Here is a 27,591-nt window from a genome sequence, read left to right as displayed (position 1 = left end):
CTGTTGGGTACTAGACACAGTAAATGGAAGCTTGGGTGTCACTTCCTTTTATCCTCCATCATGCGGTCTTTTAGATAACAAAACCGAGATACATGGGGATTTGGGATCTTGCCGAAAGTCACGTAGGCAGTAGGTGGCAAAGTCAATTCTTACATTCTTTCCCACTGGACACCAAAATCTCAGCTTACCTCGGGGTACTCAACTCTGCTTTCTTGACCTGGACCCACGTAGACCCACTGGACATTTGTAGTTCTTATCCTGGGATCCAGTTGGGGTGGTCACTTCATAAAATGGCAACAAGTGGGCCAGACTCTATACCTTAAAGATTTCAGAGCACTTTCTATGCGCTGAAGTTACCTAATTACCAGGAAGGACACACTTCCAATTTTCACTACCTCCATTTTGTATCCGACGAAAATTAGATTTCTTGATCTTCTCAATGAAATCTTGAGAAATGGGTCCAACTGAAGAACGGAACTTGGGCCACACTTCTAGATGCCTGTGACTTTTCTGCACTTGTTCAGATATTAGGAATTGAATGTGAAATTCATGTTGGGTTGGTGCTAATGAGCACTCATCTCTCTCTCCAGACGCTGAGCATGTGTGTAAAGACTTCCAGAGGTACAGGAAGTTGAGGATGAGCTCTCTTGCCCCCATCTGATCTCCATGTAACAAATCACATAATTGCACAATTATCCAAATGCAAATGAAGAAGTCCCTTGATGTTTGGATAACCACATTCATGCCTTGAGTTTGTTGTTTCTTGAAATTGCACTTACCCACCTCCTATTTACCCATGCACAATACTACTTAAGGGCTGGCACTCTGCAACCCATTGCAGCTTGGCTTTTGGGTTCCTTCCAGTGTCTTGTTTTTGTTTTAAACCAAGAAGACGGGAAACAGGCATCTTTGTGTATATGGCTTGCTACAGCACTTCATAGATGGACATAGTGGAGGCTGTGTGGTCCTGGAGAACACTTCCTCTGTGAAGCATCAAGGAAGTTTCTGTTCATTGTCTCCCCACTCTCTCAATATACTTTGGGAATGATAGGGTTATAACACAGTGAGCAGAGGGTATTGGGGAATGTCATGCTCAATTTTTCTCTTGTTTTCTTAAATGGCATTTAAAGCTAAAAGAGAATCACAAAGGGTAAGTCTGATTTAAGGGAGTTCACACGTGAAAGCAATCATGCTTTCATTAGTGGTATGTCACAGGGAAAACTGATTTGGAGTCAAAATTCTGCACCTACTCTGAGATTTTAGCCTGAGGGTTTAAATATTACCTCGCTGCTCTCTAGGACTTTAATTTGAGCTAATTAGAAACTGAACTCATACTAAATCTAATTTAGAAGAGAAATTGTTGATGTTCTGAAGAAGAGCTGTCAGAAATAAGATCATTTAAAAAACCATATTTGCATATGGCACAAGATATAAAGGAATAAAGTGCTGGGAGAAAGCTGGTCTAAGGCATATGAAAGGGCATATTGATTCCCTTGGCACCTGCTATGCAGGTGAAAAAGCCCAATGACATAATCTAGGTGAGGTTTAAGGCTTGATGGAAGGCATTGGTGCCATTAGAAGGACAGACATGGAGAGATCTTAAATAACGGTATTGTGGGGAATAATTGCACACTCCTTTCGACTATGTTTTCATTTCCTCAAGCATTTACAAGTCATAGCTGGGTAGGAACAGGTTCATCCTGAGTCCATCTGTCTGTGTGATTGGGAATTCGTATGCCTCACAGATGTGTCTGCAGAGGTCTGTGTGATAATGTTCATATATGTGATAGATGTGGAACCTGGGATCTGTATCTGTGTGCCTCCTATGTGTGTGTGTGTGCGTGACAGTGGACCCAGGTCAACTTTGCCCCCTTTTCCATGTGAGAGTTGAAGGAAATGCTCCTTAGTGGCAGTAACACTCACTGGGGTGAGTGCAGCTTCTGGAGGACTGGGTGAGGTTGTCCTTCTTCCAGCCAAAGCCAGACCCTATGGTGTGGGATGTTCAGAGAGGGAGCAGCAGAATGCCGTGGCCTGGTTCTCCCTGGGCTGTGGTCTGGATTTCACTCAGGAATGAAAGTCAGATGTCACGAACTTCGATGCTGTAAACAAAATTAAGGCTAATTGTGTAAGTAGACCATCTTTTCCTTGCAAGGTAGCGGTCTGCTGCATTGACAGAGGGTAGTATTTCTAGGACTTTTTCAGAGAGTAAAATGGTAGTTTAAGGGATAATCTGCTGTGAATTGTAAATGTTGTAGGGGGTTGTGGGATTTGGGGAAGACAATAGAATAATTTGTGTCATGGTTAATTTAACAAAGAGTTTTTGTTGGTTGAATCTGATCTTTGGTGGATTTTTAACAACCTCCTCTTTCTTGGCTTTTCAGATAAAGACACGGAGCCTCAGAGAAGTAAAATGTTTGACTTTATGTCAGGTGGTAGATCCAAGACACATACCTAGGCCTTTTTTTTTTTTTTTTTTTTTTTTTTGAGATGGAGTCTTGCTATGTTGCCCAGGCTGGAGTGCAGTGGCACAATCTTGGCTCACTACAACCTCTGCCTCCCAGGTTCAAGTGATTCTCCTGCCTTAGCCTTCTGAGTATTTGGGACTACAGGCACATACCGCCACACCGGGCTAATTTTTGTATTTTTAGTAGAGACAGGTTTTCACCATGTTGTTCAGGCTGGTCTCAAACTCCTGACCTCGTGATCTGCCTGCGTTGGACTCCCAAACTGCTGGGCTTACATGCACGAGCCACCGTGCCCAGCCATGCCTGTGCCTTTTAACTTCAAGTTGAATGCTTTTTCTTTATATAAAAGAGCTTCCAAAAGTTATACATTTATTTTTTTACCAATGACTAGATTTTGAAAGCATACCTTTTCTGATGACATTTATCCTGGGCTAATTGGAAGAGAAAGGGTGAGCAGAAGAGAAGAGAAGACATAGACACACAGAAGTGATGTGAAGACAGAGGCAGAGATTGGAGTGATGTGACACAAGCTCAGAAGTATGTGGAGCCACCAGAGACCGGAAGAGGCAAGGGAGGATCCTCCCCTAGAGCGATCCAATGAGGCAGGCCCCTGCTGACACCTTGCTTTGGACTTCTGGCCTCCAGAACTAGGAGGGAATAAATTTTAGTTGCTTTTAGCCACCAAGTTTATGGCAATTTGTTATATCAGCCTTATGAAGCTAATGCAAACTTTGTATTAGGTTACACATTTTGTATTCATTTCCTAGGGCTCCAGTAACAAATCGCCACATATCTGGTGGCTTAAAACCACAGAAACTTATTCTTTCACAGTTCTGGAGGCCAGAAATCAAAATCAAGGTGTTGGCACAGACGTACTTCATAGATGCTCTAGGGAGAGTCTGTTCCCTGCCTCTTCCAGCTTCTGGCAGCAGAATGCATTCCCTGGCTTCCCGGGCTTGTGACTGTCTCACTCCAGTCTTTGCATCTGTCTTCATATCTCTTCTTCTTTGTGTCTATTCTAGTAGAGTACAAAGTGCAGCACCTTCCATGATGGAAGTGGCCCAAATTACCCGATCTGCCACCAGGTAGCTGGCTGATCATTTGGGGAATGGTACCATAAGGAGACTCAGTATTGGCAGTGGCCATAGCCAGGTCAGCCTTAGGGGGTGAAAGTCCATGTTTTCGAGCCCATGCATAACCATCATGGCATTGGTATTAGACCATTCTTGCATTGCTATAAAGAAATACCTGAGGCTGGGTAATTTACAAATAAAAGAGGTTTAGTTAGCTCATGGTTCTGAAGTCTGTACAAGCCTGGTGCCAGCATCTGCTTGGCTTCTGGTGAGGCCTCAGAAGCTTTCAAACAAGAAAGTGGGAGCAGACACACCACACAGCAAGATTGGGAGCAAGAGAACAAGGGAGAAGGTGCCACATACTTTTAAAGAAGCAGATCTCATGTGAATTCAGAGTGAGAACACACTTACCACCAAGCGTGTGGTACTAAACCATTCAAGAGGAATTCACCCCATGATCTAAACACCTCCCACTGGGCCCCACCTCCAACACTAGGGATTACATGTCAGCATGAGACAAACATCTAAACCATATCAGTCCCTTTGCTCATGAGCCCATTGGACAGTGACAGGAGTGGCTGGGGGAAAGACACTCATTGACACCCACAGGACTGGTCATCCTATGATTAAAATCCTCCTCTGCCCAGGTCACCTGGGTGAGTGTCCATATGGGACACACATATCTTCACAATTTTCCATGTCTTGCCTTGGAAGCCCCATCACCCACTCTCTCACATCTCCTCCAGTACTTATCCCTCAGATGGTAGGACAATGTCCAGCAATACGTCTTCTCTCTGGTATTGATGGGTTAATGAGCATCTCACATAGGGGAAAATTTCCAGATATCTAGAATTCGATCTTCCATTAATTCTCCAATGATAACTAAAATATTTCAGGTTGAAATTTTATTCAACTGTAATTACTCACTTTAACCTTCTTAAGCAGAATATAAATTACCTTTTTAAAAATAACAGAAATTTAGTAAGATAAAAATTTATCTATAATCTCTCCTAGTTAACAAACTTTACATGTTTATTTCTGTATTTTTCTAAGTCCTTTCCCCAAAGTGTACATAATTTTATATTGTAATAGTGTAAAATAATTTTGTATTTGACATTTTTGATTTAGCATGAAAGTGTCATTTATGTTTCTTTTGCTACCACTTGAGAAAATATGGGTGGTTGTTAACAAATAAGCCTGAAATGTAGGCAATTTTATTGCCTTAAAAACAATAGAATGTTATTTCTCACTCACACAATAGTGTAATGAGTATGTCCCTTGGGGGCAAAGACTCTTGTCTACCAAATGGGATGGAGACCCAGGTTTCTTTCCTCTTGTAACTCTGGCATTTCCTGGAGTCACATGATTACCTGTACTGAATCTGTAGAAAGAGAAATAAGCAGTGTAGAATGATATCTCTGCTTTCTGACATCCTCACACATTACTTCTGTTCTCATTCTCATACTAGTTTATCACCCATGATCCAAATGTATCATGTGGCCACACCTAGATGTAAGGGTGGTTTGGAAATGTAGCCCCTGGCTGGGCAGCTGCTCCTCAGCATTGACTCTGTGCAATGGAAGGACATTGTAAGTTTTTACGAACTGCTAACCCAGTATGTCACTGCTCTACAATCTTCATAGTTTTCCCTTTAAACGGCTCAACAGAGACAAAATTTTGAACCAAATTTACAAATACTTTTCAGTTTCTTGATTCTCCAGACTTGTTACTTGAGGGCAGTGACTAAATTATATTCAGTTCTATATCAGAAGGTTCTTCCATATTGCCTGTTTTGTGGTAGATAATAAAGTGAGTTGAATGACTACGTAAATTTTAGCAAGAGCATATGGAAAATAATTTATCATGACTTTGGATAATAATATGGGTGTAATTATTGTCCTTTCTCTTTCCATTAAGCACCACTATCCATTAAGTTATTACAGGTAGAAAGCTGAGATGATTCTTGATTCCTTTTCTCACTGCTTCTATATTAGTTACTTATTACCGTGTAAGAAATTACCATGAAACTTAGTGACTTAGTTGGGGCTCGATGGGTGCTAGAGGATCCACTGCAAGATGGCTCAGGCCCTTGGCTGGCAAGGTGGTGCTGGCTGTTAGTCTCCCATCTCATCCTCCTCCTTTTGGTCCTGCTACTCTTCAAGGTATTTTTCCCAGAGCAGCCATTCATCATTCATTCTTTTTTTCCCATTAATTAATTCAATAGATATTTATTGTATACTTACCACATGCCAGATTTGTTCTAGGTTCTTTGGATATAGCAGTGAAATTAAAAAAAAAAAGCAGTCCTTGGGTCTTACATACAGTGGGGAAATAAACATATAATGTGGAAAATTAGATGGTAATGTATGTGAGCACATATGTTTATTATCTCTCACAGTTTCTGTGAGACAGGAGATGGGTATTCTGGCTTGGGGACTCACATGAGGGCACAGTTACATGTTGGTATTGCTTTGGTCATATGAAGGCTTGGCGGGGGCTGGAGGATGCATTGTGAGATGCTTAGGCCCTTGGCTGGCAAGGTGGTGCTGGCTGTTGTTGGCAGGTCTTCCTTCATCTTCACAGCACTTCTTGAGTGTCTTCATGACATGGAGGCTGGCCTCTCCCAGAATGAGCAGACCAAGAGAGCAGGACACAAGTGTCCATGCCATTTATGGCCTCACTGTGGAAGTCACACACAATCACTTCCTCAATATATACTGATTACCCAGATCTGCACCATTCAGTGTGGGAGGGGACCACACAAAGCCCAAATACCCAAAGGCAAGGACCACTGGGGCCATTTTGGAGGCTGTTTACCGCAGCTCCCCTCTTCCATATTCCAGTCCACCTGCATATTCTGTTCATCCTCCTTCCAAAAATATATCTCAAACAAAATAACTTATTTTCATTTCTGTTGTCTGTAGCCTAGTCCAAGATACCATAACACTAGACTTGATTACTCTCCCATCTGATCTTCCTCTTTCTGTATTTCTCCCAGAGAAGCCATTCATCATTCTTTCATTTTTCTCCATTAATCAATTCAACAAATATTTATTATACACTTACCACATGCCAGATTTAAGATCTTGGGATATAGCAGTGAAAAAAATAAAAATAAATAAGAACCAGTCCTTGGGTCTTACATACAGTGGGACAATAAACAAATAATATGAAATATATGAGACGGTAACATGTGTGATACAGAAAATTAGATCAGGGTGAAGGAAATAAGAAGCAATAGAGAAGTTAGGGACTTCTGGCTATTGTATTTTATCAGACTATCAAGGGTGCTATCTCTGATTAGCTTTCATTGAAACAGAAACCCAAAGGACCTTAGAGGACAGGTATATCAATATCTCAGCAAGTATTCTAAGCAGAGGAACAAGAAAATGCAAAGGCCCTGAGGCAGGATCATGTTTGGCTTATTTGAGGAATAACTGTTCTGTTCCCTTGTGGCTGGAACAGAAGAGGGAGGGCAGTGGAGAATGGTAGGTGATGGAGGTCAGGTGATGTAGGGCCTTGTAGACTATGATGAAGACTTTGGCTTTGTTTTGGGTTGGTGGGGGACAAGGAAAGCTATTAGAATGTTTTAGTGACTTGATGTGACTTACTTTTTAATAGGACCATTTGGGCTGCTCAGCCCACGATGTTGAAAAATGCAATCAGGTCACTTCCACTGTTTAAAACCTTTCAATGGATTCCCATTGTACGTAGAATAAAATCTAAGCTCCCTTAGCTGTCATTATTATGTTATTATTAAAATTGACACTCCTTTATTCTCTATTACAGCAGTCTAATTCCTTCCTAATATGTACCCCACTAGTAACTATTATTATCATTGCTTGTTTATAATCTGTCTCCTCTACTTGAAAATATTTACCCTGGGGATCTCGTACATTTCCATACTAAATCATCCCAAGGCTGCTTTGTTTTTGAGCTTGTGTCTGGGTGTGCATGTGTTTTTTAATCTCTTGTATCTCTTTTTCCCCTGATCTCCCTGATTGTTATATTTGGTCAGTGACTGACCACTAGTAATGATGGTGCCAGGGCAATTTTGCTGTTGGACTGTATGTCAAAGTTTGTCTTGGCTTGTGGGTTATATCAGTACTTATTGAATGAATTATCTGGGAAGAGAGGAAAAGATCTTGTTAAAATACAGATTCTTATTCGGTAGGCCTTGAGTGGGACTTGAGGTTCTGCACTTCTTTTTCTTTTCTTTCTTTCTTTTTTGAGACAGAGTCTCGCTCTGCCACAGAGGCTGGAGTACAGTGGCATGATCTTGGCTCACTGCAACCTCTGCCTCCCAGGTTCAAGCAATTCTCCCACTTCAGCCTCCCAAGAGCCGGGACTACAGGCATGCACCCCCATGCTTGACTAATTTTTGTATTTTTAGTAGAGATAGGGTTTCACCATGTTGGCCAGGCTGGTCTTGAACTCTGGATCTCTGGTAATATGCCTGCCTCAGCCTCCCAAAGTGCTGGGATTTCAGGTGTGAGCCACCACACCCAGTTGAGGTTCTGCATTTCCATCAAGCTTTCAGGTGATGCCCATGCTTCCAGCCCTTTGAGTAACAAGGGGGCTTGAGTAACAAGCTTGGCTGAACATTGGCATCACCTGTGGAGCTTTAAAACTGCTAATGCTTGGCTTTACCCTATAGATTGCAATATAATCTGTCTGGAATGCAGTCTGAGTACTGCGATTTTAAAAAGCTTCATAAGTGATTCTATTTTATAGAAATATTGAGAACTACTAGGTTGGATGATATTAAATCCAATTTTAAAACAAAATGTGGCAATAAATGTTCTTCACAGCTGTGTTGCTGCCTTTTTAAAAAGTCAGTTTTGTAGCTGTAGAAAAAAATCTGGCTGCATCCATGGATGACCTCCAGATCTCAGCTAGAAAGAGAATTTCTACCTTCAGTAGAACAGTCGTTCCTGAAGAGGGCAGTTAAAATATGTCTTCAAAGGATGAGGTTGTAGTAAATCAGGCCCCTTGAACTTGTTCTAATCTGAGCTTGTTCTAAGTTAGAGGAAGGAGAAGAAGCAGAGAAGCACTCCATTTCTTTTTTCTTGTAATCTCTACCATGCTCACATGCATAGTTTCTGAGTCAGTATGAAACTAAGAACTTCTTGTGTGATTCAAGCTAACCCCTCAGTTATCAAAAGCAAATGTTTCAAACTACTGAAGATCAATGAGCCATATCCTATTTACAGGTTAATAATTGACTACTAAATGTCGGTGCTCCAAATGGTTTTAGAGACATTAGATAAGAGAGACAATGTCAGAGTTACCCCCACCCTGCCTCCCCTAATCTAAAGCCCACTCTGTTTCTTTTATCAAGTGATTGACTCTATGTTAACAGAGCCTGGAGCACTTTCCTTTAATCCCATACAACTGGATTGATTTTGTTTTGGATGGTTTAGATTGGACGACTGATTATTGGACAGAATGGCATCTTGTCGACACCTGCGGTCTCCTGCATTATCAGGAAGATCAAGGCAGCTGGTGGAATCATCCTAACAGCCAGCCACTGCCCTGGAGGACCAGGGGGAGAGTTTGGAGTGAAGTTTAATGTTGCCAATGGAGGTATGTGGTTCAGAATATGCCTTAATAATCATGATTTCATTCCTCTTACATTATTATAGTCTTACAGTGACCCTTTGATGATAGACAAGCAAGGTGGAGAGGATCTGGCTTAGAAAGCTTTAGTGAGAAGCCCAGGGTGATCCAACAAGGAGTGGCATAATGGGCTTATGAACCCATTTGGGTGGTCTCCTGGTCCCCTGTACTCCTCAGCACAAACAACTGAATAGTTGATGCTTATCTGATATGGAAGGACTCAGAATTTTAAAATTAAAACACCCCCTGAAGGTTATTTAGACAATTTCCCTCATTTTACAGAAGAACAAATCAAAGCCCTGAGAGGCTGAGTTACTGCTGAAGGCCACAGGTTGATCAGGGTCAGACTAATGATTTTCAGCCCAAATCCTGGGCTTTTTCCTACAGTGTTGACTTTCTCTCAAAATTGTAGAATTATTTCACTTTTTCTTATATTTACAGCAATTTACAGTTTTGGAGTTCTTAGTGGAAGGGGTGGGATATATGTATAGGGGTAAATTTCTTTTAAAAATTGAATACACAAAAAAATAGGAAGAATAATAAATAGATACCATGTACTCACTATCTTGTTTTTCTATTTTGCTTTTTTTCTCTGAAGAATTTTAAAGCAAATTACAGCATGAGGACATTTCACACCTAAATATTTTTGTATGCATCTCTTAAAAAGAAAGACATATTGCTGCATGACCATATTAACATACCTAACAATAATAACACTAATTCTCTGATACCACCTGAAAATTATAGTCAGAATTTTCAATAATCCCCAAAATGTTGTTATTTATAGCTGTTTTATTCAAACCAGGATACATCTAAGGACCATGTATTTGCTTGGCAAGTCTCTTAAATCTCTTTTAATCTAGAATGCTGAGTTTGCATGAATATGGGTAGGAGCCAAATTTTAACCAGCAGCAGTTATCATTATAAATTATTCCTGATCCCAGGCAAAACAGTGCACTCTGAAGGGAAAACTTATTATCTCTCCCTCCTTGCAGACATTTTACACATTATCCAAATAAAAAAGTGTATTCATGTTGACTATTTTAAAAAACACAACATTGTAATCACAAAGCCAAAAACTAAACCACCAAACCACAAAGTTAGACAATAATGGAGGAAGATGGGAACAAATGATCTATAAAATAACCAGAAGGCAATTAGCAAAATGGCAGGAGTAAGTCTTTACCTAGCAGTAATAACCTTGCTTATACATGGATTAAACTCCCCAATCAAAAGATGTAGCATGGCTGAGTGGATTAAAAACAAGATCCAACTAGATGCTGCCTACAAGAGATCCATTTTAACTTTAAAAATAGGCATATACTGAAAGTCAAGGGATAGAAGGAGATATTCCATGAAAAGAGCTACCAAAAGAGAGCAGGAATGCCTGTACTTATATCAGATAAAACAGACTTCAAGTAAAAAGCTGTTCCAAGAGACAAAGAAGGACATGATTTAATGATAAAGTGGTCAACTTATCAAGAGGACGTAACAATTGTAAATATATATGCATCCAACATGGAAGCACTTAAATATGTAAAACAAATATTAATGGACATGAAGGAAGAAATATACAGCAATATAACAATAGTTGGAGACTTCAGTACCTCACTTGCAACAATGGAGAGATCCACCAGTCAAAAAAAATGAACAAGACAGCATTAAATTTGAACTACACTTTAGACCAAAGGGACCTACTAGACCTATATAGAACTTTTCATCCAACAGCAGCAGAATATACATTCTTCTCTAGTGTACATGGAACATTCTCCAGGATAGGCTATATGTTAGGCCACAAAATAAATCTTAACAAATTCAAAAAGATTAAAATCATGTCTAGTATTATTTTTAACAATAATATGAAGCTAAAAATCAGTAACAGGAGGAATCTTGGAAAATTTGCAAATATGTGGAAATTAAACAACAGGCTTATGAAGAACTAATGGGTCAAAGAAGAAATCAAGAGGGAAATTAAAAAATATTTTGAGATTAATGACAATGGAAATACAGTGTATCAAAACCTACAGTATGCAGCAAAGTCAGTTCTAAGAGAGAAGTTTATAGCAAGAAATGCCTACATTAAAAAAGGAAAAAGATCTAAATAAATAGACTAAGATTATACCCCAAGGAGCTAAAGAAAGAACAAACTAAGCCCAAAGTGAGCAAAAGGAAGGAAATAATGAAGATTAGAACAGAAGTAAATAAAATGTAGTATAGATAAACTATAGAAAATATAAATAAAATCAAAAGTTCTTTGAAAAAATAATAAACAAAATCTACAAACTCCTAGCTAGATTGACTAAAAAAAGCAGACTAAATAAATAAAATCAGAAATGAAAGCTGAGACATTGCAATAGATACCTCAGAGATAAAAATGATCATAAGGGACTGTTATGAACAATTTTATGCTAACAAATTGGAGAACCTAGAAGAAATGGATAAATTTCTAGAAAAAATAACCTATCAAGATTGAATTGTGGAGAAACAAAGTTTAAACACTCCAGCAACAAATAAAGAAGTTGAAGAAGTGATGAAAACCTTTCCAAAATAGAAAAGCTTAGGACCAGATGGCTTCATGGCTGAATTTTATCAAACATTCAGAGAATAATTATTACCGATACTTGTTAGACTCTTCCAAAAATTAGAGCTACAGGGAATACTTCCAAACACGTTTTATGAGGCCAGCATCACCTTGATACCTAAGCCAGACAACATATGGTAAGAAAATAAAACTTCAGGCCAATATCTCTGATAAATGTTGATGAAAACCAAATTCAACAACACATCCAAGAAATTATGCATCATGACCAAGTAGGATTTATCCCTGACATGCAAAAACTGGCTTAACAGAATGAAAGATAAAAACCATATGATCATCTCAATTGGTGCAGGAAAGGCATTTGACAAAGTTCAGCATTCTTTCTTGACAAAAACTCTTAACATTTTAGGTATAGAAGGGAAGTTTCTCCACATAATGAAGGCCACTTATGAGAAACCCACAGCTCACATTATGAGCAATTGGGAACAACTGAAAACTTTTCCACAATCTAGAACTTGGCAGGGATGCCCACGCTTGCTATTTCTATTCAACATAGTATTGGAAGTACTAGCAAAAGCAATCAGACAAGAAAAATAAATAAAGTCATCCAAATTGGAAAGGAAGAAGTAAAATTATCTCTATTTACAGATGACCTTATCCTATATATAGATCATGTCATATATAGGGATTTGGGATTTCTATATATAGAATAGCCCAAAGATCTCACACACACACACAGTCTCTCTCTCTCTCTCTGTCTCTCTCTCTCTCTCTCTCTCTCTCTCTCTCTCTCTCTTTTAGAACTGATAAATGAATTCAGTAAGTTGCAGGATATAAAATCAACATACAAACATCAGTAGCATTTCTATACATAAACAATGACCCAGCTGAAAAGAATCAAGAAAAGAATCCCATTTATGATAACATCAAAAAATACTTAGAAACAAATTTATTCAAGGAGGTGAAAGATTTGTAGATTGAAAACTACAAAAGATTGATGAAAGAGATTGAAAAAGACGCAAATAAATGGAAAGATATCCTGTGCTCATGGATCATGGATCAAAAGCACTAATATTATAAAAACATTCACACTACCCAAAACAATATACAGATTTAACACAACCCCTATCAAAATTCCAATAACATCCTTCATGGAAATATACAAACAATACTAAAATTTGTATGGAGCCACAAAAAAAAACAAAGTAATGCTGAGGAAAAAAAAAGTTGGAGGTAACACATTTGCTAATTTAAAATTACATTACAAAGCTAAAGTAATCAAAACACTATGGCACTGGCATAAAAACAGAAACATAGACCATTGGAACAGAATAAAGAGCCCAGAAATAAATCAAAACATACATAATCAACTAATTTTGAACCAGGGAACCAAGAGGACATAAGGGAGAAAGAAAAAAAACAAAACCTCTTCAGTAAATGATGGCTGGGAAAACAAAAATGCAAAAGAGTGAAATTGGACCCTTATCTTACACCATACACAGAAATAAACTCAAAATGAATAAAAGACCTGAATGTAAGATCTGAAGCCATAAAACTCCTGGAAGAGAACATAGGGAAAAAGTTATTTGGCATTGGCCTTGGCAGTGATTTCTTGGATATCGCATCAAAAGCTCAGGCTACAAAAGCAAAAACAAATAAATGGGACTACAGCAAGTTAAAAAGCTTTTTAGCTTTTCCATTTTTCATTTATTTATTTTATGCACTTTAAAATCTCTGTTTGGATATTCCTTTTTTAGCATTTTAAAATTTGTTTTCATATGAGTGTCTATAGATTTGCCATATCCTTTAAAAAACATTTATTTTAATATATGTTATAATCGTACATAGTTTTGGGGTGCATATGATGAAAGTCGAGTGGAAGACATCAAGGAACTTGGAAATTGACAAGGAATTCAGAAGTTGTTGGTGAACTCTGAAGTTATCAACATGGATGGCTGAATGGCATCATAGACAATTATCTAGAGAGACAGTACTTATTCTACTTTTGGAAACCAGTGTGCTTTGGTATTAAAATTCAGGGACTTGAAAATGATGGACACAGCCAAAGAACATAAAGTGGTGCCTGGGGTGTAGGGAGATAGTCATGCATTATAATCTAGCAAGCACAAAATAATGCAAAAACTAAACAAGACTACCAATTCTTTAAGTTTTGTGAAGGGTAAAATATGGTAAGGAGTGAAATGAAGGGCTCTGTTTATTTCTTTGAGGTCTTCGCTTTTCCTACACAACAAGAAAATTGTTGGTAAACTCTTCTGAGCTGTCTTCTCTCCCACTTAATACAATAGGACACTTGCTCTTTATGATGGTGCTACACTCTAAGGCAGTGCTGTCCAACAGGAAAATACTGTGAGTCACATACACATTTTAAATTTTTTAGTAGCCACGTTAAAAAAAAAAAAAAAAAAAGTGAAATTCGGCCAGGTGCAGTGGCTCACACCTGTAATCCCAGCAGTTTGGGAGGTCGAGGCAGGCAGATCACGAGGTCAGGAGTTCGAGACCAGCCTGGCCAACATGGTGAAACCTCCATCTCTACTGAAAAATAGAAAAATTAGCTGGGCGTGGTGGCGGATGTCTGTAATCCTAGCTACTTGGGAGGCAGAGGCAGGAGAATCGCTTGAAGCTAGGAGGCAGAGGTTGCAGTGAGCCCAGACTGTGTCCTTGCACTCCAGCCTGGGAGACAGAGTGAGACTCCATCTCCAGGAAAAAAAAAAAGAGATCTAAAACAAGTGAAATTCACAATGTGTTTTATTTAACCTACTATCCCTACAATATTATTATACCACATGATCGATATAAAAATTATTAATTCAATCTACTACACTTTTCTACTAACTAGCTCTTCAAAATTTGGTGTGCATTTATAATTGCAGCACACCTCAACTTGACTAGCCACATTTAAAGTGCTCAATGACAAAATATGGCTAGTAACTATTGTATTGTACGGTGCAGTTCTACGGATTAAGATACTTAAAAAATCAAGAAACAATCTTTGTTCAGTAGAAAGTTACAGTATAGTTGACAGGTAAAATTCATACAGAAAGCTCTCTGTCGTTTATACCTTAGATCTTTCAATCTACTTACTTGTTTCCCAAACTTGTTGCAAAAAAAAAAAAAAAAAAAAACCCAAAAAACAAACAACCAAAAAAAACTAAAATGGCTTGCATTAAGATATACAAAGTAAAAAAGAGCAAAGCCCCAAAAGGTGAACAAGTATTGATTTCATGTTTAATTTATTTAAAGTCTAATGCGGACCTTCTGAGGAAATGCATCATGTATTTTTAGTTGAGCTTCATTTTAGAAACTGGGAAGTGGCTAGAGATTGCGAGTTGGGGAAAAATAATTAACTTACCCTGCTAAACTCCACATCAATTAGGCAGCAGAGCTAGGAATAGAAAGCATAGTTTCCTCTAGGTGCACTGGGGAAACGAAATGGCAGTGTAAATCTGGAATCCCTCACTTCTGTCAAATGCATATCCTGTTTGTGTCTCATACCCTGAATAAAGCTGATTACGTAACTGGATTTCCCTGGCAGGTGTGAAACTATTTTTAGGAAAGATATGTCATCGCTTAGAAGTGGATTAAAGCAAACAAACAAACATATGGGTTGTTAGTCTACACAGGACAGGAGAGGCTGACCAAATTTCCCCCATAGTGGATGAGTACAGTGTAAAAAATATCAAGGCTAATTGAACTGTGAACCATTGATCCTTGTTTAGAGAACAAATGAATCTCGCTCTGCTTGGTGGAGGAGGATGGTAACACTTCTCTGTAATTCATGAGACTTTTAAAAACATGTATATTTGGTGTTCAAATTTTAGGTCCTGCACCAGATGTTGTCTCAGACAAAATCTACCAGATCAGCAAAACAATTGAGGAATATGCTATATGTCCTGATCTCCGAATTGACCTGTCTCGACTAGGAAGACAAGAATTTGACCTAGAGAATAAATTCAAACCATTCAGAGGTAACAGAGAGATTTTATTTGAACAAGTCAGAGTAACCATGTGGATGGGGCTGACTGGTTTCTGTAGGGAAGTACACTCATAAAAATTATTGCATCGTCAATCTCAGGGGTGGCTCTTGATAAATATGTGTCAATTGAACATGGTGTAGAGAGAAGACGTGAGAGCAGCCAAGATATTCAGAACTGGAAACTTTCAAAAACCGCTTACCAAACTTGATATCATTTTCAACACAGGAAAAGTTTAATGCTTGACTCCATTATAGCATTCCAAGAATAGGCTGTAAATTGCCAAAACTTGTCTAAGCAGTTAAGGTGAAGACGCTGGAATGCCTTAGCTAGTTAAGAAGAAACGTAACAAGTCAATGGGGTTATGTATCAGCTTATTGAATGCATAACTATTGATCACCTGCCCTATACCAAGAACTGTGTTAGGAGATTTTACAAAGGAATTCATTAACTACCAAATATATTTAGGCAAGTGATACAAAAATTAAAGAACCAAATGATATTGTCAAAAATATTATCTTATATTGTAAAGCAAATATAACTTCTACAGTACTCAGAAAATAGCTTATTTTATAGATTAATTTTAAACCATATAATGACAACATTAATACCATCTATGTGCACATCATTTTTCCCCTCGTGTTTTATCCTATTGCTCTTTCCTAGAAGGCATGGAATAGCAATAGATCTAACATGTTTTTCTTTTTTAGTGTTCCTATAAGCTAGAATACAGTTTTTCTTAAGATAGTATCCTCATTTTAGAAGTATTTAACTTAGTCAAAAAGATGAAATACCTGGTTCATGTCCATGTGATATTTCACAGACATAGAAAAGCTTAAAATGGATTGTGTGGGGGTCACAATGTTGCCCCAATGTTACCAAATCTTTCTTGAGAAGTTTTGAGTCAGTTGTTTGCTTAGGTAGTGAGAAGAAATTTATAGAGAGCCATGATGTTCACTGGAAGCCACAGTGCCTGCTTTTGTTAATCTAACTAGGAGAATGCTCAGGCATATACATGCACACACATGGGATGGCTGGACAATTGAAGGCAAGGGATACGTTATATTAAGCGAAAATATTTCAATATGCTGATTACATATGCTTAGAAGGACTGGGCTTATTTCTGGTATTTTCACAATTTTTATAGTTGTCCAAGAGACTTGAATCTTCGTGAGGTCTCATTCAGGCTCATTGCGGCAGCCACATTGCTATTTGCATGAGGTTTCTAAAATTTTAGCGATTCCAGGACGTGGGTGGAGGGATTCCCTGGCTTCCAAGAATTTGGAGATAATCGTTTGGGATAATTTATGTGCTATAGTCTCACTGGCTCAAGTGTTAAGTAAAGCTTGCGTTAATTGAAAACAAGTAAGTCCTTTGCATTTCACTTTAAAGTGTCACGAGCAAGGACTATTTGACGTGAATTTTCAATTTTTACTGACTTCTTGCTCCCTCCTTTTTCATATTTGTTTGGTACTGTATGTTATCTACTGTAAATACCAAATGTATTCAGGCAATTGTTTCAAGAACTGAAAAATCAGAAATTGTCAAAAAATATTATCCTATAATGTAGAGTGAGTAAAACTTCCCAAGTATTCAGGGCATAACCTTTTAGCCTACAGATTAATTTTTTATGGTGACAAAATATACATAACAAAATTTACTCTTTTAACCATTGTTAGGTGTACACTTTATAGATTATTCTGCTCATGTGAAAAGATAATTAAAAAGTATCCATGTTACAAATATAATGATATTTGAATGGACACATAGATTGCATTGACTTAAGAGCAAGAAAAAATATTTTTAGATATGTATTTGACCAGATGAAGGGATAATATTATATGGCATATTAAGGTGTCGTCCGTTAAATATCACACCTGGATTTACTAAAAATTACTGAAAGTGGACCATCTTTGGTAATATCTTCAGTGCAAGTTTGAAAGTATTTCAGGGTTCCAAAGTAGTATGTATTTGAAAAATTTGAAAGCAATATACATAAGTTTCAAAATTTAGCTATGAATTTAAAAAGCAGGGCTCCTGGACAAATTTCAGCACCTAAAGAATTGAATATTTATTACTTCTTGGGAAAGTATTCTGAGCAATAATTATATACTGATTGACAAGTATGAAAAATGTAATGTATTCTGGGCTTTTTGGTATGTCAAAGAAATGAATAAAAGTTTTTGGATTCCTGGTTACTGGATAGTACTAGAAACTGGAGGGCATTTGTGTTTAATGAGAATTTCTAGATATTTGCCATTCACTTGTAAATTGGGTGCTAGTTTGGGCATGAAAGGTATTTCATGCAAACTCAGGAATATATTCATCACCAGTTCTACGCTTGAATCTGGTAGGAACAAAGGCATTTGGAAAATAGGGGTCACTACTGAGGTCACTTGCCGATTTGCTTCATACCAGCTGAGTCAGTCTTTGGCCAACCCCCACAGGAAGGCAACTGGATATGCCAGAATGCCTCTAAGCATTGAGATGTGTGCTGTGTGCATTTTGAGGGGAGGGGAAGTGAGGGCAGGAGTAACAGGGCACATTTTTATCTTAATATATTCTTGTGGTTGATTTTTTCCTTGCAAAGAAGAATATATAGCTTGGTATCATTAACACTCATTGAGCACCTGAAAAGTTTGTAGTATCTTGATTGCGCCTTGATTTGTGATTTTTGTCAACAAATGGGCATTTTACTTCCCACATCATGTGTGGGGATATGATGGACTTATGATCAAAATTTCATACTGCTAAGGTAGTGATTCTTTTTATGCTTCTAAGTATCTTTCATGGGTACAGTCAATGACATTTTCCTTTGTTTTTCTATCTTTAGTGGAGATAGTGGACCCAGTGGATATCTATCTCAACCTCCTTCGGACTGTCTTTGACTTTCATACCATCAAGAGTTTGCTGACTGGGCCCAGCCAATTGAAGATTCGAGTTGATGCGATGCATGGAGGTATGTTCATGGTTTTCTCCAAATCAGGAGGCAAGAAATACTGAGACCTCTACACATGTTGGGTTTTGGAGGTTAAGAGGAAAGTTAGATTCATAGATATTCATACAACATGTGTGTGTTCAGATATTTGGAATGTTCTGGAAAACTTCAGGGCTCATTTCTGTCTTTTGATGTAAATGAAAACAAAAGTTGAACAAATGAGCTGGAGGCTATGCATGTATGAGTGTGAAGTATAGTAAAACTGTTATTTATTTGATTATATGCATGGCATAAACAGTCAAGTAAATAGTCAAGATTTATTATGAAAAGAATCTTACCCAACTCCTGTCTTTCCCCAATTTCTTACCTTCCAGAGTTAAACTTTTTCATTTTTTTAGCCCTTTCTTTTTTGTATTTATCTCCCTATCATTAAATATTATGAATATACAGACCCTTGTTGATTTTTCAGTTTTGAGCATTACTGAATTCAAACTATAAAAACTGGAGCTGTAGCTCTTTTTCACCCTCTCCACCCACCAAATCCAAGCATACTTCCTTAATTAGATCATGTTTGGCAAGATCAGTATCTAGTGTTTACATTACCAAAACACTGCTGAGCCATGCAATATGCTAGAATTATATTTCCTTTACAGTACAACTTTTTGATTTCCTTGGAAATAGCAATTGCCTTGTTTTCTCATTGCTTGGTTTTAATCAGGTGTATTTACCACGCTTAATCCTCAAGCTCTCCCCCAGTGTCTAAATCTTCCTTTGCTTCATTTTCCTGGAGGCTTTGGTCTGCCCCACTCTGCACTGGTTGCTCTCTGAGCATGCCGTCATCATGGATCTCCCTTTATCATCATGGTGGCAATTGTTTTTACACGTCTTATGTTAAATGTCCTATTTACTGGTTTCTTTGTCTGTCACCTTGATTTATTCTTACAATTTGGAGGAACACATTCTCCAAGAACTCAGTGAAAGAAAGCTCATAGTAGGTAAATATTTTGAGTCATTGTATATCTGAAAAGGTCTTTTGTTCTGTACTCACTCTTGATTAATATTTGTCAGTTGGATATTATTCTCCTTCAGAAGCTTGAGGACATTGCTCCACTGTGTTATAGAGAGTATATTGAACTTGAGAAATCCAATGCTCTTCTGATTTTTAATCCATTGTGTTTCCGTTTTCTTCTCTGGAAGCTTTTAGGACCTTTGTCGTGCCTTCAGTGTTCCTCTGTTTTACAGTAATGGATCTCAGTGTGGGACTGTATCTCTATTATGTTGAACACCTCATGGACCCTTGCAGTCTGGACATTTGTGCCCTTTAATTCTGGAAAAAGTTTTGAATTACTATTTAGTAACCATTCTGGTTATTGTTCCTGCCAAACTGATCCTTTAATTATTCTATTTCCTCTTCTCCTTCCCAATTTTTCGTCTCTTTATTTTGTTCTACTTTCTGGGAAATTTCCTTGACTTTATCTTCCAGTCCTTCCATTAGGATTTTCAGTTCTACCATTATATTTTTAATTTCCCAAAACTTTTGTTTGCATGTTCCAAAGATTCTCTCTTTTAAAAATAGCATCCTAGTTATGTTTCATGGATACTGTGTCTTTTTAAACTTAGGTATACTGAGGTATAATTTATATATGGTAAAACTCACTCCTGGTCGGTCAAACCTTATCAAACTGTATACATATACATATGCAGTGGTTACATACACAGTCATGTAACCAGTATCACAATCAAGATAGAATATTCCCATCACCAGATAGTTTTTTGCAGCCCTTTGTAGTCAAACCTCTGCCCTTATCCTCAGGCCCTGGCAACCACTCATCTGCTTTCTGCCTGCATAGTTTTTCATTTTCCAGAAAGTTATGTAAATGGAAGCATACAATATGTGGCCTTTTGTTTCAAGCTTCTCTCACTCAGCATAAGGATTTTGAGATACATTCTTGGTGTTGCATGTGTCAGTAGTTGTTGCTTGTTACTGCTGAGTATGATTTTATTATGTTATTGATATACCACGATTTGTTTATCCACACACTGGTTGATGAAAATTAGGTTTCTTTTTCTTCTAGTTGTTGGCTATTACAAAGAAAGATACTGTGAACATTCATGAACAAGTCTGTATGGTTTCATTTGTCTTGGGTAAACAGCTAGGAATGGGATTGCTGAGTCATATGATACATGTATATCTACCTTTATAAGAAGTGGCCAAACCATCTTCCAAAATACCTGTACCATTTGCACCACTGGCAATGTATGGGGGCTCCAGTTTATCTGTATCTTCACCAGTACTTGGTACTGTCAGTCTTTTCCATTTTACCATTCTACTCTATCTTGTTAATCTCTATTAGGATATTACTAATATATTTTTAAAAGTTTTCTTCTCCCTGTATAATTTCTGTTTCTTCCAGATTTCTCTTTACTTTTTGTTTATGTTTACCTCATCTTAAACACATTCCTCAAAATTTTGATGATTCTTAGCTTTCTGGCATATTTAAGAATGAGGCAGTGAAAACCTGCTGGGGGCTCTGAGCCTGCTGGGGTCTTCTCTCCATGGGCTTTACTCTAAAGGCTTCTGGCTAGGCTATTCTGTTCTTTCTCATTGGGCTGATCATATTCCTCAGGAAAAAAACTTTCAGGTTCTTGCCTTAGCATTATCTGGCCTATAGGAAAGACAGCTTTGCTTCTTTTTCCAAATAGTATAAGCAATGTTTCTGGGCTTCAGCCTCATTGCCTGGCTTAAATTGTATATCCACCTTTGGATCAATTACTCTGTCTAGGAGATGGAGGACACTGATTGGGCAGACCTAGGTCACCTCCTTAGCCTTGGGGAAGTGGGATTTAGCCATACCCAACCCCATGAACTGAGATGGGGAAGATAGTATCTCTCCAATAGAAATCTCAAATGCTGTATCCAGAGGAAGGGGAAATGTGTGCTGGGCAGGCACAATCAATAGATGTTCACTATTAGATGATTGTGTGTTGTATTGGTGGAAAATAAGCAGAAAGCAATATCTCTCAGACACTTCAGCTAGGAGAATTATGTGCTGTTCCCCAAATGTGCCTTGGTTCATACCTCAGGCTCTGTTCCCTTGCTTATAATGTGCCTTCTGTTTAGATGGGTTTCCCACTTCAAACCCAAACGCTTGTCAACTTTATATTATTCCTTCAAGTTCTGCCAGAAATGCTGCCTCTTCCTTGAAGTCTTATGTGTGGTTATTGTTTCTCTTAAGCCATTGGATATGATTATCTCATCAAAGTGCATTGTTTGGTCTTACCGCTGCAGTCATTGATCGGCAGCTTTGATCCAGCCCACTACTGGATTACAAGTCCAGGAACATAGAAACTATATGCTTTGCATCCCTTCAATATGATCCCTTCATTTCCTAGCAGAGCAGTTCCATGTTAGGCACTTCATAATGTTCATTGAACTGGAAAATACTATTCCTTGGCATTTATTTTGGTAAAATGTGCTTGTTTTTATATGCTTCAGTGGCTTATAGTATTTAATTATATACTTGGCAGAGTCCAGATGATTGCAGAGACAAAGAACATTGCTAGAGCCCTTTAATGCTTTTGAGTATATTCAGCTAAAGCTTTTCAAACATGAAAAGCAACAATGAATCATTATTACATAGCTGATTTCTTTCTGGCAACATTTTAGAGAAGTTTTAGGAGAAACAATTTCTGTAACTAGTTGATTGAATACATCTTGAGTATTCCTAACACAGTAACTGGCACATAGTAGATGCTCAATAAATAGTAGTTAAAGCAAATATTGTTCTATATTGTGTCTGTAAAAAGCCTGTAAATTTATCTTTTTCTTCTGGGTTTTTAAGTGGTGTTTCCTATACTATTCAGAACAAAATACTCTGGGGAGAAAGTTCTGCAAATATTTCATATTGCTGTGTATCTATTTTTAGTTATGGGGCCTTATGTGAGAAAAGTTCTGTGTGATGAGCTGGGGGCCCCAGCCAATTCTGCGATAAACTGTGTTCCTCTGGAAGACTTTGGAGGGCAGCATCCTGACCCAAACCTGACATATGCAACGACTCTTGTGGAAGCCATGAAAGGAGGAGAATATGGATTTGGAGCTGCATTTGATGCTGATGGGGTAAGTAGGAAAGCTCTCTTCCTCCTGACCCTTTGACCATATAATGAGCCATACACTGGAAAGCAGAGAATGAACACATCTGGAGCTAACATGTATGGGACATGTGTGCCCTAACTGGCTTTGCATCTGCTCTTCCATTTAATGGCTAAGTATTGCAATTAAATAGTGATTACTTTTTTTAGTTCCAGATTTACATTATGGCATAAAAAGTTTGTTTATTTAAAAATATATATTATTCAATAAATCATCTTTATTTATGGCTGGTGTTGCGGAAAGCATCATGTTAAGAAATTAGCTATTTCTGCAAGAACCATTGTTCTCTATTACGATTTAGGAGAAAGAAAGGATTAGGTATTTGGTGGCTTCTAAAGCTTGAGGTAGTCATCCACATTTCAACAGGTGCAACATATTCCTGATGTGTCAAGATTCTGGGCCCTTGATACTCAGGGATTTAGAAGAATGTTTCCCATGCTCTCTTTGGCCTCATTCAAGTTGTTAGGTTGTTAAATGTAAGATGGCAGTAAAGTGGATTCTGATGATTATGGGAATGGGCTGCTAGCAGCAGATGCTTCTGTCTAATCATTTTCACACATTCCTTCCTGCAGGACCGTTATATGATCCTAGGCCAAAATGGCTTCTTTGTGAGCCCTTCTGACTCCCTGGCCATCATTGCTGCCAACCTGTCTTGCATTCCATATTTCCGTCAGATGGGGATCCGTGGATTTGGGAGGAGTATGCCCACCAGCACAGCCCTGGACAGGTAAGCAAGGATGTCACTGTGAAAAACTTTATCGTAGACTGCTGACATCGATGTCTCCTTTGTTGGTTGCTGGGACTCATTCTCCCCTGCTCCATGTGGGAATGTGCTGAAAGCATGGGAACATGGTACAGTGTACTGGGTAGAAGCTGGAGAATCAGGTGGCCTGAGCATAATTCTTTGTTCTGCCACTTACTAGCCATGGGAATTTAGGAGACTTATTTAATCTCTGTGCCTCAGTTTTCTTATCTGTAAAATGTGGATGATAATAGTATCTTCATATGGATTGTTATAAAGTCTGAATGAGGTGTTTCATGTAGAACATTTAACATGGTGCCTGGTACATAGTAAATATGATATAAATGTTTAGCAACAAAACTTATTAATTTGAAAGTATGTATGTATAAGTGAGGGAGGAAAGCATGGGTTTTGAGGTCAGATTATATTATGTTCAAATGCTAGCTTTATAGCCTTATTAGCTCTGTACAAATAGAAAAATGATACTTTATAAGTTTGTTATAAGAATGAATTGAGACAGTATACGGAAAGTACCCAACAAGAGATTCACTCAGTAGGGCTCTAACTAACCCTATTAGGTTCACTTATGTCCCATATCCAGTTGTTCAATCCTATTTTTAAAAAATAATTTTCTTTCCCCTGAATAGCCTTGGCACCTTTATTAAAAATCTGTTGACCATATATATGTGGATTTATTTCAGGATTCTCTGTTCTGTACCACTGATGTATCTGTTTATTCTTATGTAAATATTACACTGAAAACAGTTTCCAACATGTTTTTCTTCTTTGTCAAGCTAAGGGAAAATTATATATTCTAGGTCCTCTGCATTTTATTTCATTTTAGAACCAACATCTCAATTTCTACCAGAGCCTATTGGGATTTTGATTGGGATTATGTTGAATTTATAGAGCCATTTGGGGAGAATTGTATTTTAATAATATTGAGTCTTCTAATACATGAATGTGGTATATCTCTCTACTTAGGTTTTCTTTAATTTCTCTTACATGTATTTCATTACTTTTAATGTAGAGATCTTATACAATTTTTGTTAAATTTATTTTTGGGCATTTTCTTTATTTTGATGCTATTGTAAATGTTTTATAAATTTAATTTTCCAATTATTTGCTGGTAGTATTTTTTGTAAATAGACCTAGTATTCTTCACTGGAGGGGAGAAGAATCACCTACCTTTTGTATGCCTCCCACTCTACTTGTCTCCCTGAGGTGATATGGACATCAAGTCCATGATGGTGAACTAAACTCAGTTTAAAATTCTTGCCTAGCAGCACCGAAGAGTGGCATGTGATTCCATGTTTTCTCCCATTTACTTTTGCTTACACCTTTCCTAAAAAAAAAGAAAAAAGACTCCATAGGACTGTAGGGAACAAAGCAAAAATGGGACAATTTTTAGAAATTGAGAACTTAGAGTCATATAGGATCCTGAGAGCTATGTAGGGTATTTAATAATACGGGAGTATATTTAACCCTTCCATTTATATAGAATCTTATAATTTAGAAAGAATTTGTACACCTATCATCTCACTCGATCTTTGTAATAATTTCTTGAGGTAATTGGGATAGGCATTACTCTCCCCATAGTAAAGATGTTGAACCAATGATCAGAGAGCTTAAGTGACTTGTACAAGGTCACACAGTGAATTAGAAATTCACCCAGGATTTGAAAGTAGGTCTTCTGATAATAGGGTATTACTGTGTCTGCCCAGTAACTATAATTGGATCAAAAGGGTCCCTGATAAACCAGTTGAGAATATTGTCCAACTCCCCCAGGGGCTAGCCAGTAACTTTCCTAGCCATGGCTAGGGGTGGTTAGTTTTATTCTGACAACAAAAACCATTTGTCCTTGTTTCTCGTGGAAATTTCCCAGTAGTTCTTGATTTCACTTTACCCACTCCCTTCCCCATAAATCTCTGTTTCAGTCAGAAACCAGAGGCCTTGCTTAGAAATTTCACAAAGGACCTGTTCTGATATGTAAGTGACCGTTTAAAAGGATTATTCATGCTTGCTGGTTGGGATTCAGAATTCTGTGGGGCTCTGACGTGGTGATTTGTTCTGGGTATTTGATCTGTTGTGTAGGTCCCAGGTGGATTCTCATGATGGACACTTTATAAGCTTCTTTCTTCCTAGGTAAAATTAATGCAGCTTCAAAATTTTGACTTTGACAGTGGTTTCCCATATAGCTTATTTTTTTTAAATTAGTGAAATTATAGGAATGTGCCCATAAATGTCAGGCCGTGGAAGAATAACAACTGAGGACAGAGTTGAGACCCATTAAATGACACACTTGCCTAAACTCCTGGGATTCCAGAATAAGGGTAGGCCTGTACTCTTGAGGCTGATGAATTATTCAGACAAACTTTCATTGTTCACAGATAACTGTGTTTTCCCAAGGGAAGATTTTCAGTGTCTTTAATTTCTACTCTTACAGTGCCACTAAAACAAGGATTCCATTTACCCCAGAATAATACAGTTTCAGCCTCGAAAATGGCATTCTTTTGGGGCTTTGTCATTCTAAATGTGTCTGATTTGTGGTCACAGATGAATCTGTGTTGCTGAAACATTTTGGTTCAAATGATTTCAGAAGTAAAACACATTCAAAGTATGTTTGTGGCCTGAGATCCATCTCCACCCCCTGTGGAGGTATTAAATAATCCTTCGTGTCATCATCCTTCAATAATATTTATGAAGCACCCATCTGTGCTTGGGGCAGTGCCGAATACTGTGCAAAACACACAGACTCAAGCCCTACTCACTAGACATATTTACAGTTTCAAACAAGGCTAGCATCCTTGAATACATCCCAAGAAGCCAGATCTAAGAAGTATGTTTTGACTATGAGGAAGGCCATCCAAGGTCCACCACCCATAAACATGGTGGTGAAAGGATTAGTGCTCATCTACCCTCTATTTCCTCTTTTGCCACCCCTATGGTTCACCATGTATCCACTCAAGAAATATTTATTAAGGACCTCCTATGTCCTAGACAGTCCTATGGTGGTGCTTAGATCTAAGTGGGAAGTCAAAGAATAACACGTAAGGAAAACAGAAACACAAATCGCAACACAGGCTAGGGGAAATGAACTTGGTACAATACTCATTGGTGGGTATGGAGCATCTTGCTTAGATGGGTGACCCAGGGAAGGACTCTTGGAGGAGATTAGGGAAAGGACCAAAGATCAGAAACAGGCATCTGGACCTGACTGTGATGCTGGGATTAGAAACGATACCCACAGATGTGAAAACACTTATTCCTCAGAATGTAGTCTACAGCTATTTGTTGCCAATCCCCAATCTACAATGTGTACTATAGCTTTATCTTGAACATACTCAGCTCATCATTGGAATCCAGACAGTGTTAATCCTGCAAGTATGCAAGTATCTACTGATCTGCGGTGACCTCGATTCTTACCGCATCCTTTAGATCTGTGCTGTTTCATCTCCCAGATCGGTCATGATGGATGACAGTAGGGGGAGAGAGAGTGATGTGAGCTAATATCTAATTACTTAGTTTCCCATGCATTGCTTCTGCTACAGAATGATGGGAATTATTTTGCTTTAGCAGGTAAACATGTTCAAATGTAACCTATATTAAAATAAAAGAAAAAAAGAAGAAAAGTCCTTTATCATACACGCTATTGTCCTGGAACTCTGTATAGCTGATTCAGTTAGGATCAACGCGGGAGAGAGATGGCATCCTCAAAGAGGGCTTACTAAACAGAATTTAGTAATAGTGACTTAATTACCTGGTCTAAGATATGGGTGAAGTTAAGGAAACAAAAACAAACAAAAAACCCACAAAAAACAAACAAACAACAGCAACAGCAACAACAAAAAACAAGAAGGAATGGGGAGGTGCCTCAGCACCAGCAACAGCAGAAAGCTGTTAATACCCCTAGAACTAAGAAGGGTCCAGAGGAGGGGTCAGGGTAATCATAGCCTAGGGAGGTATGGAGTTGTGAAAGGTGGGCTGTCAGTCAGGAGCTGAACTTGGCAGGGAAGGAGAAATACCCCAACTTGTCTCTACTCTCACCCTCCAACCTCCTGCTGGTGCCTCCT

General features: G+C 38.1%; 1 protein-coding gene across 1 annotated transcript in view; it reads left to right on the top strand.

The window, feature by feature from the left end:
- Nucleotides 1–27,591, top strand: part of PGM5 (phosphoglucomutase 5) — a 159,588-nt gene that overhangs the window by 9,481 nt on the left and 122,516 nt on the right. The window contains exons 2-6 of the mRNA XM_012453555.2: nt 8,962–9,124; nt 15,536–15,682; nt 18,522–18,647; nt 22,553–22,743; nt 23,349–23,503. Of these exons, the coding sequence (XP_012308978.2) occupies nt 8,962–9,124; nt 15,536–15,682; nt 18,522–18,647; nt 22,553–22,743; nt 23,349–23,503 (782 nt within the window). The remainder of the gene's footprint in view (nt 1–8,961; nt 9,125–15,535; nt 15,683–18,521; nt 18,648–22,552; nt 22,744–23,348; nt 23,504–27,591) is intronic.

The sequence above is a fragment of the Aotus nancymaae genome, unplaced genomic scaffold (assembly GCF_030222135.1).
Source record: "Aotus nancymaae isolate 86718 unplaced genomic scaffold, 86718_ANA_hifiasm-v0.15.2.pri h1tg000041l, whole genome shotgun sequence".
Classification (NCBI taxonomy): Eukaryota; Metazoa; Chordata; class Mammalia; order Primates; family Aotidae; genus Aotus; species Aotus nancymaae.
Note: the sequence above shows the minus strand (reverse complement) of the source record. Positions and strands in the feature narration are given on the sequence as shown.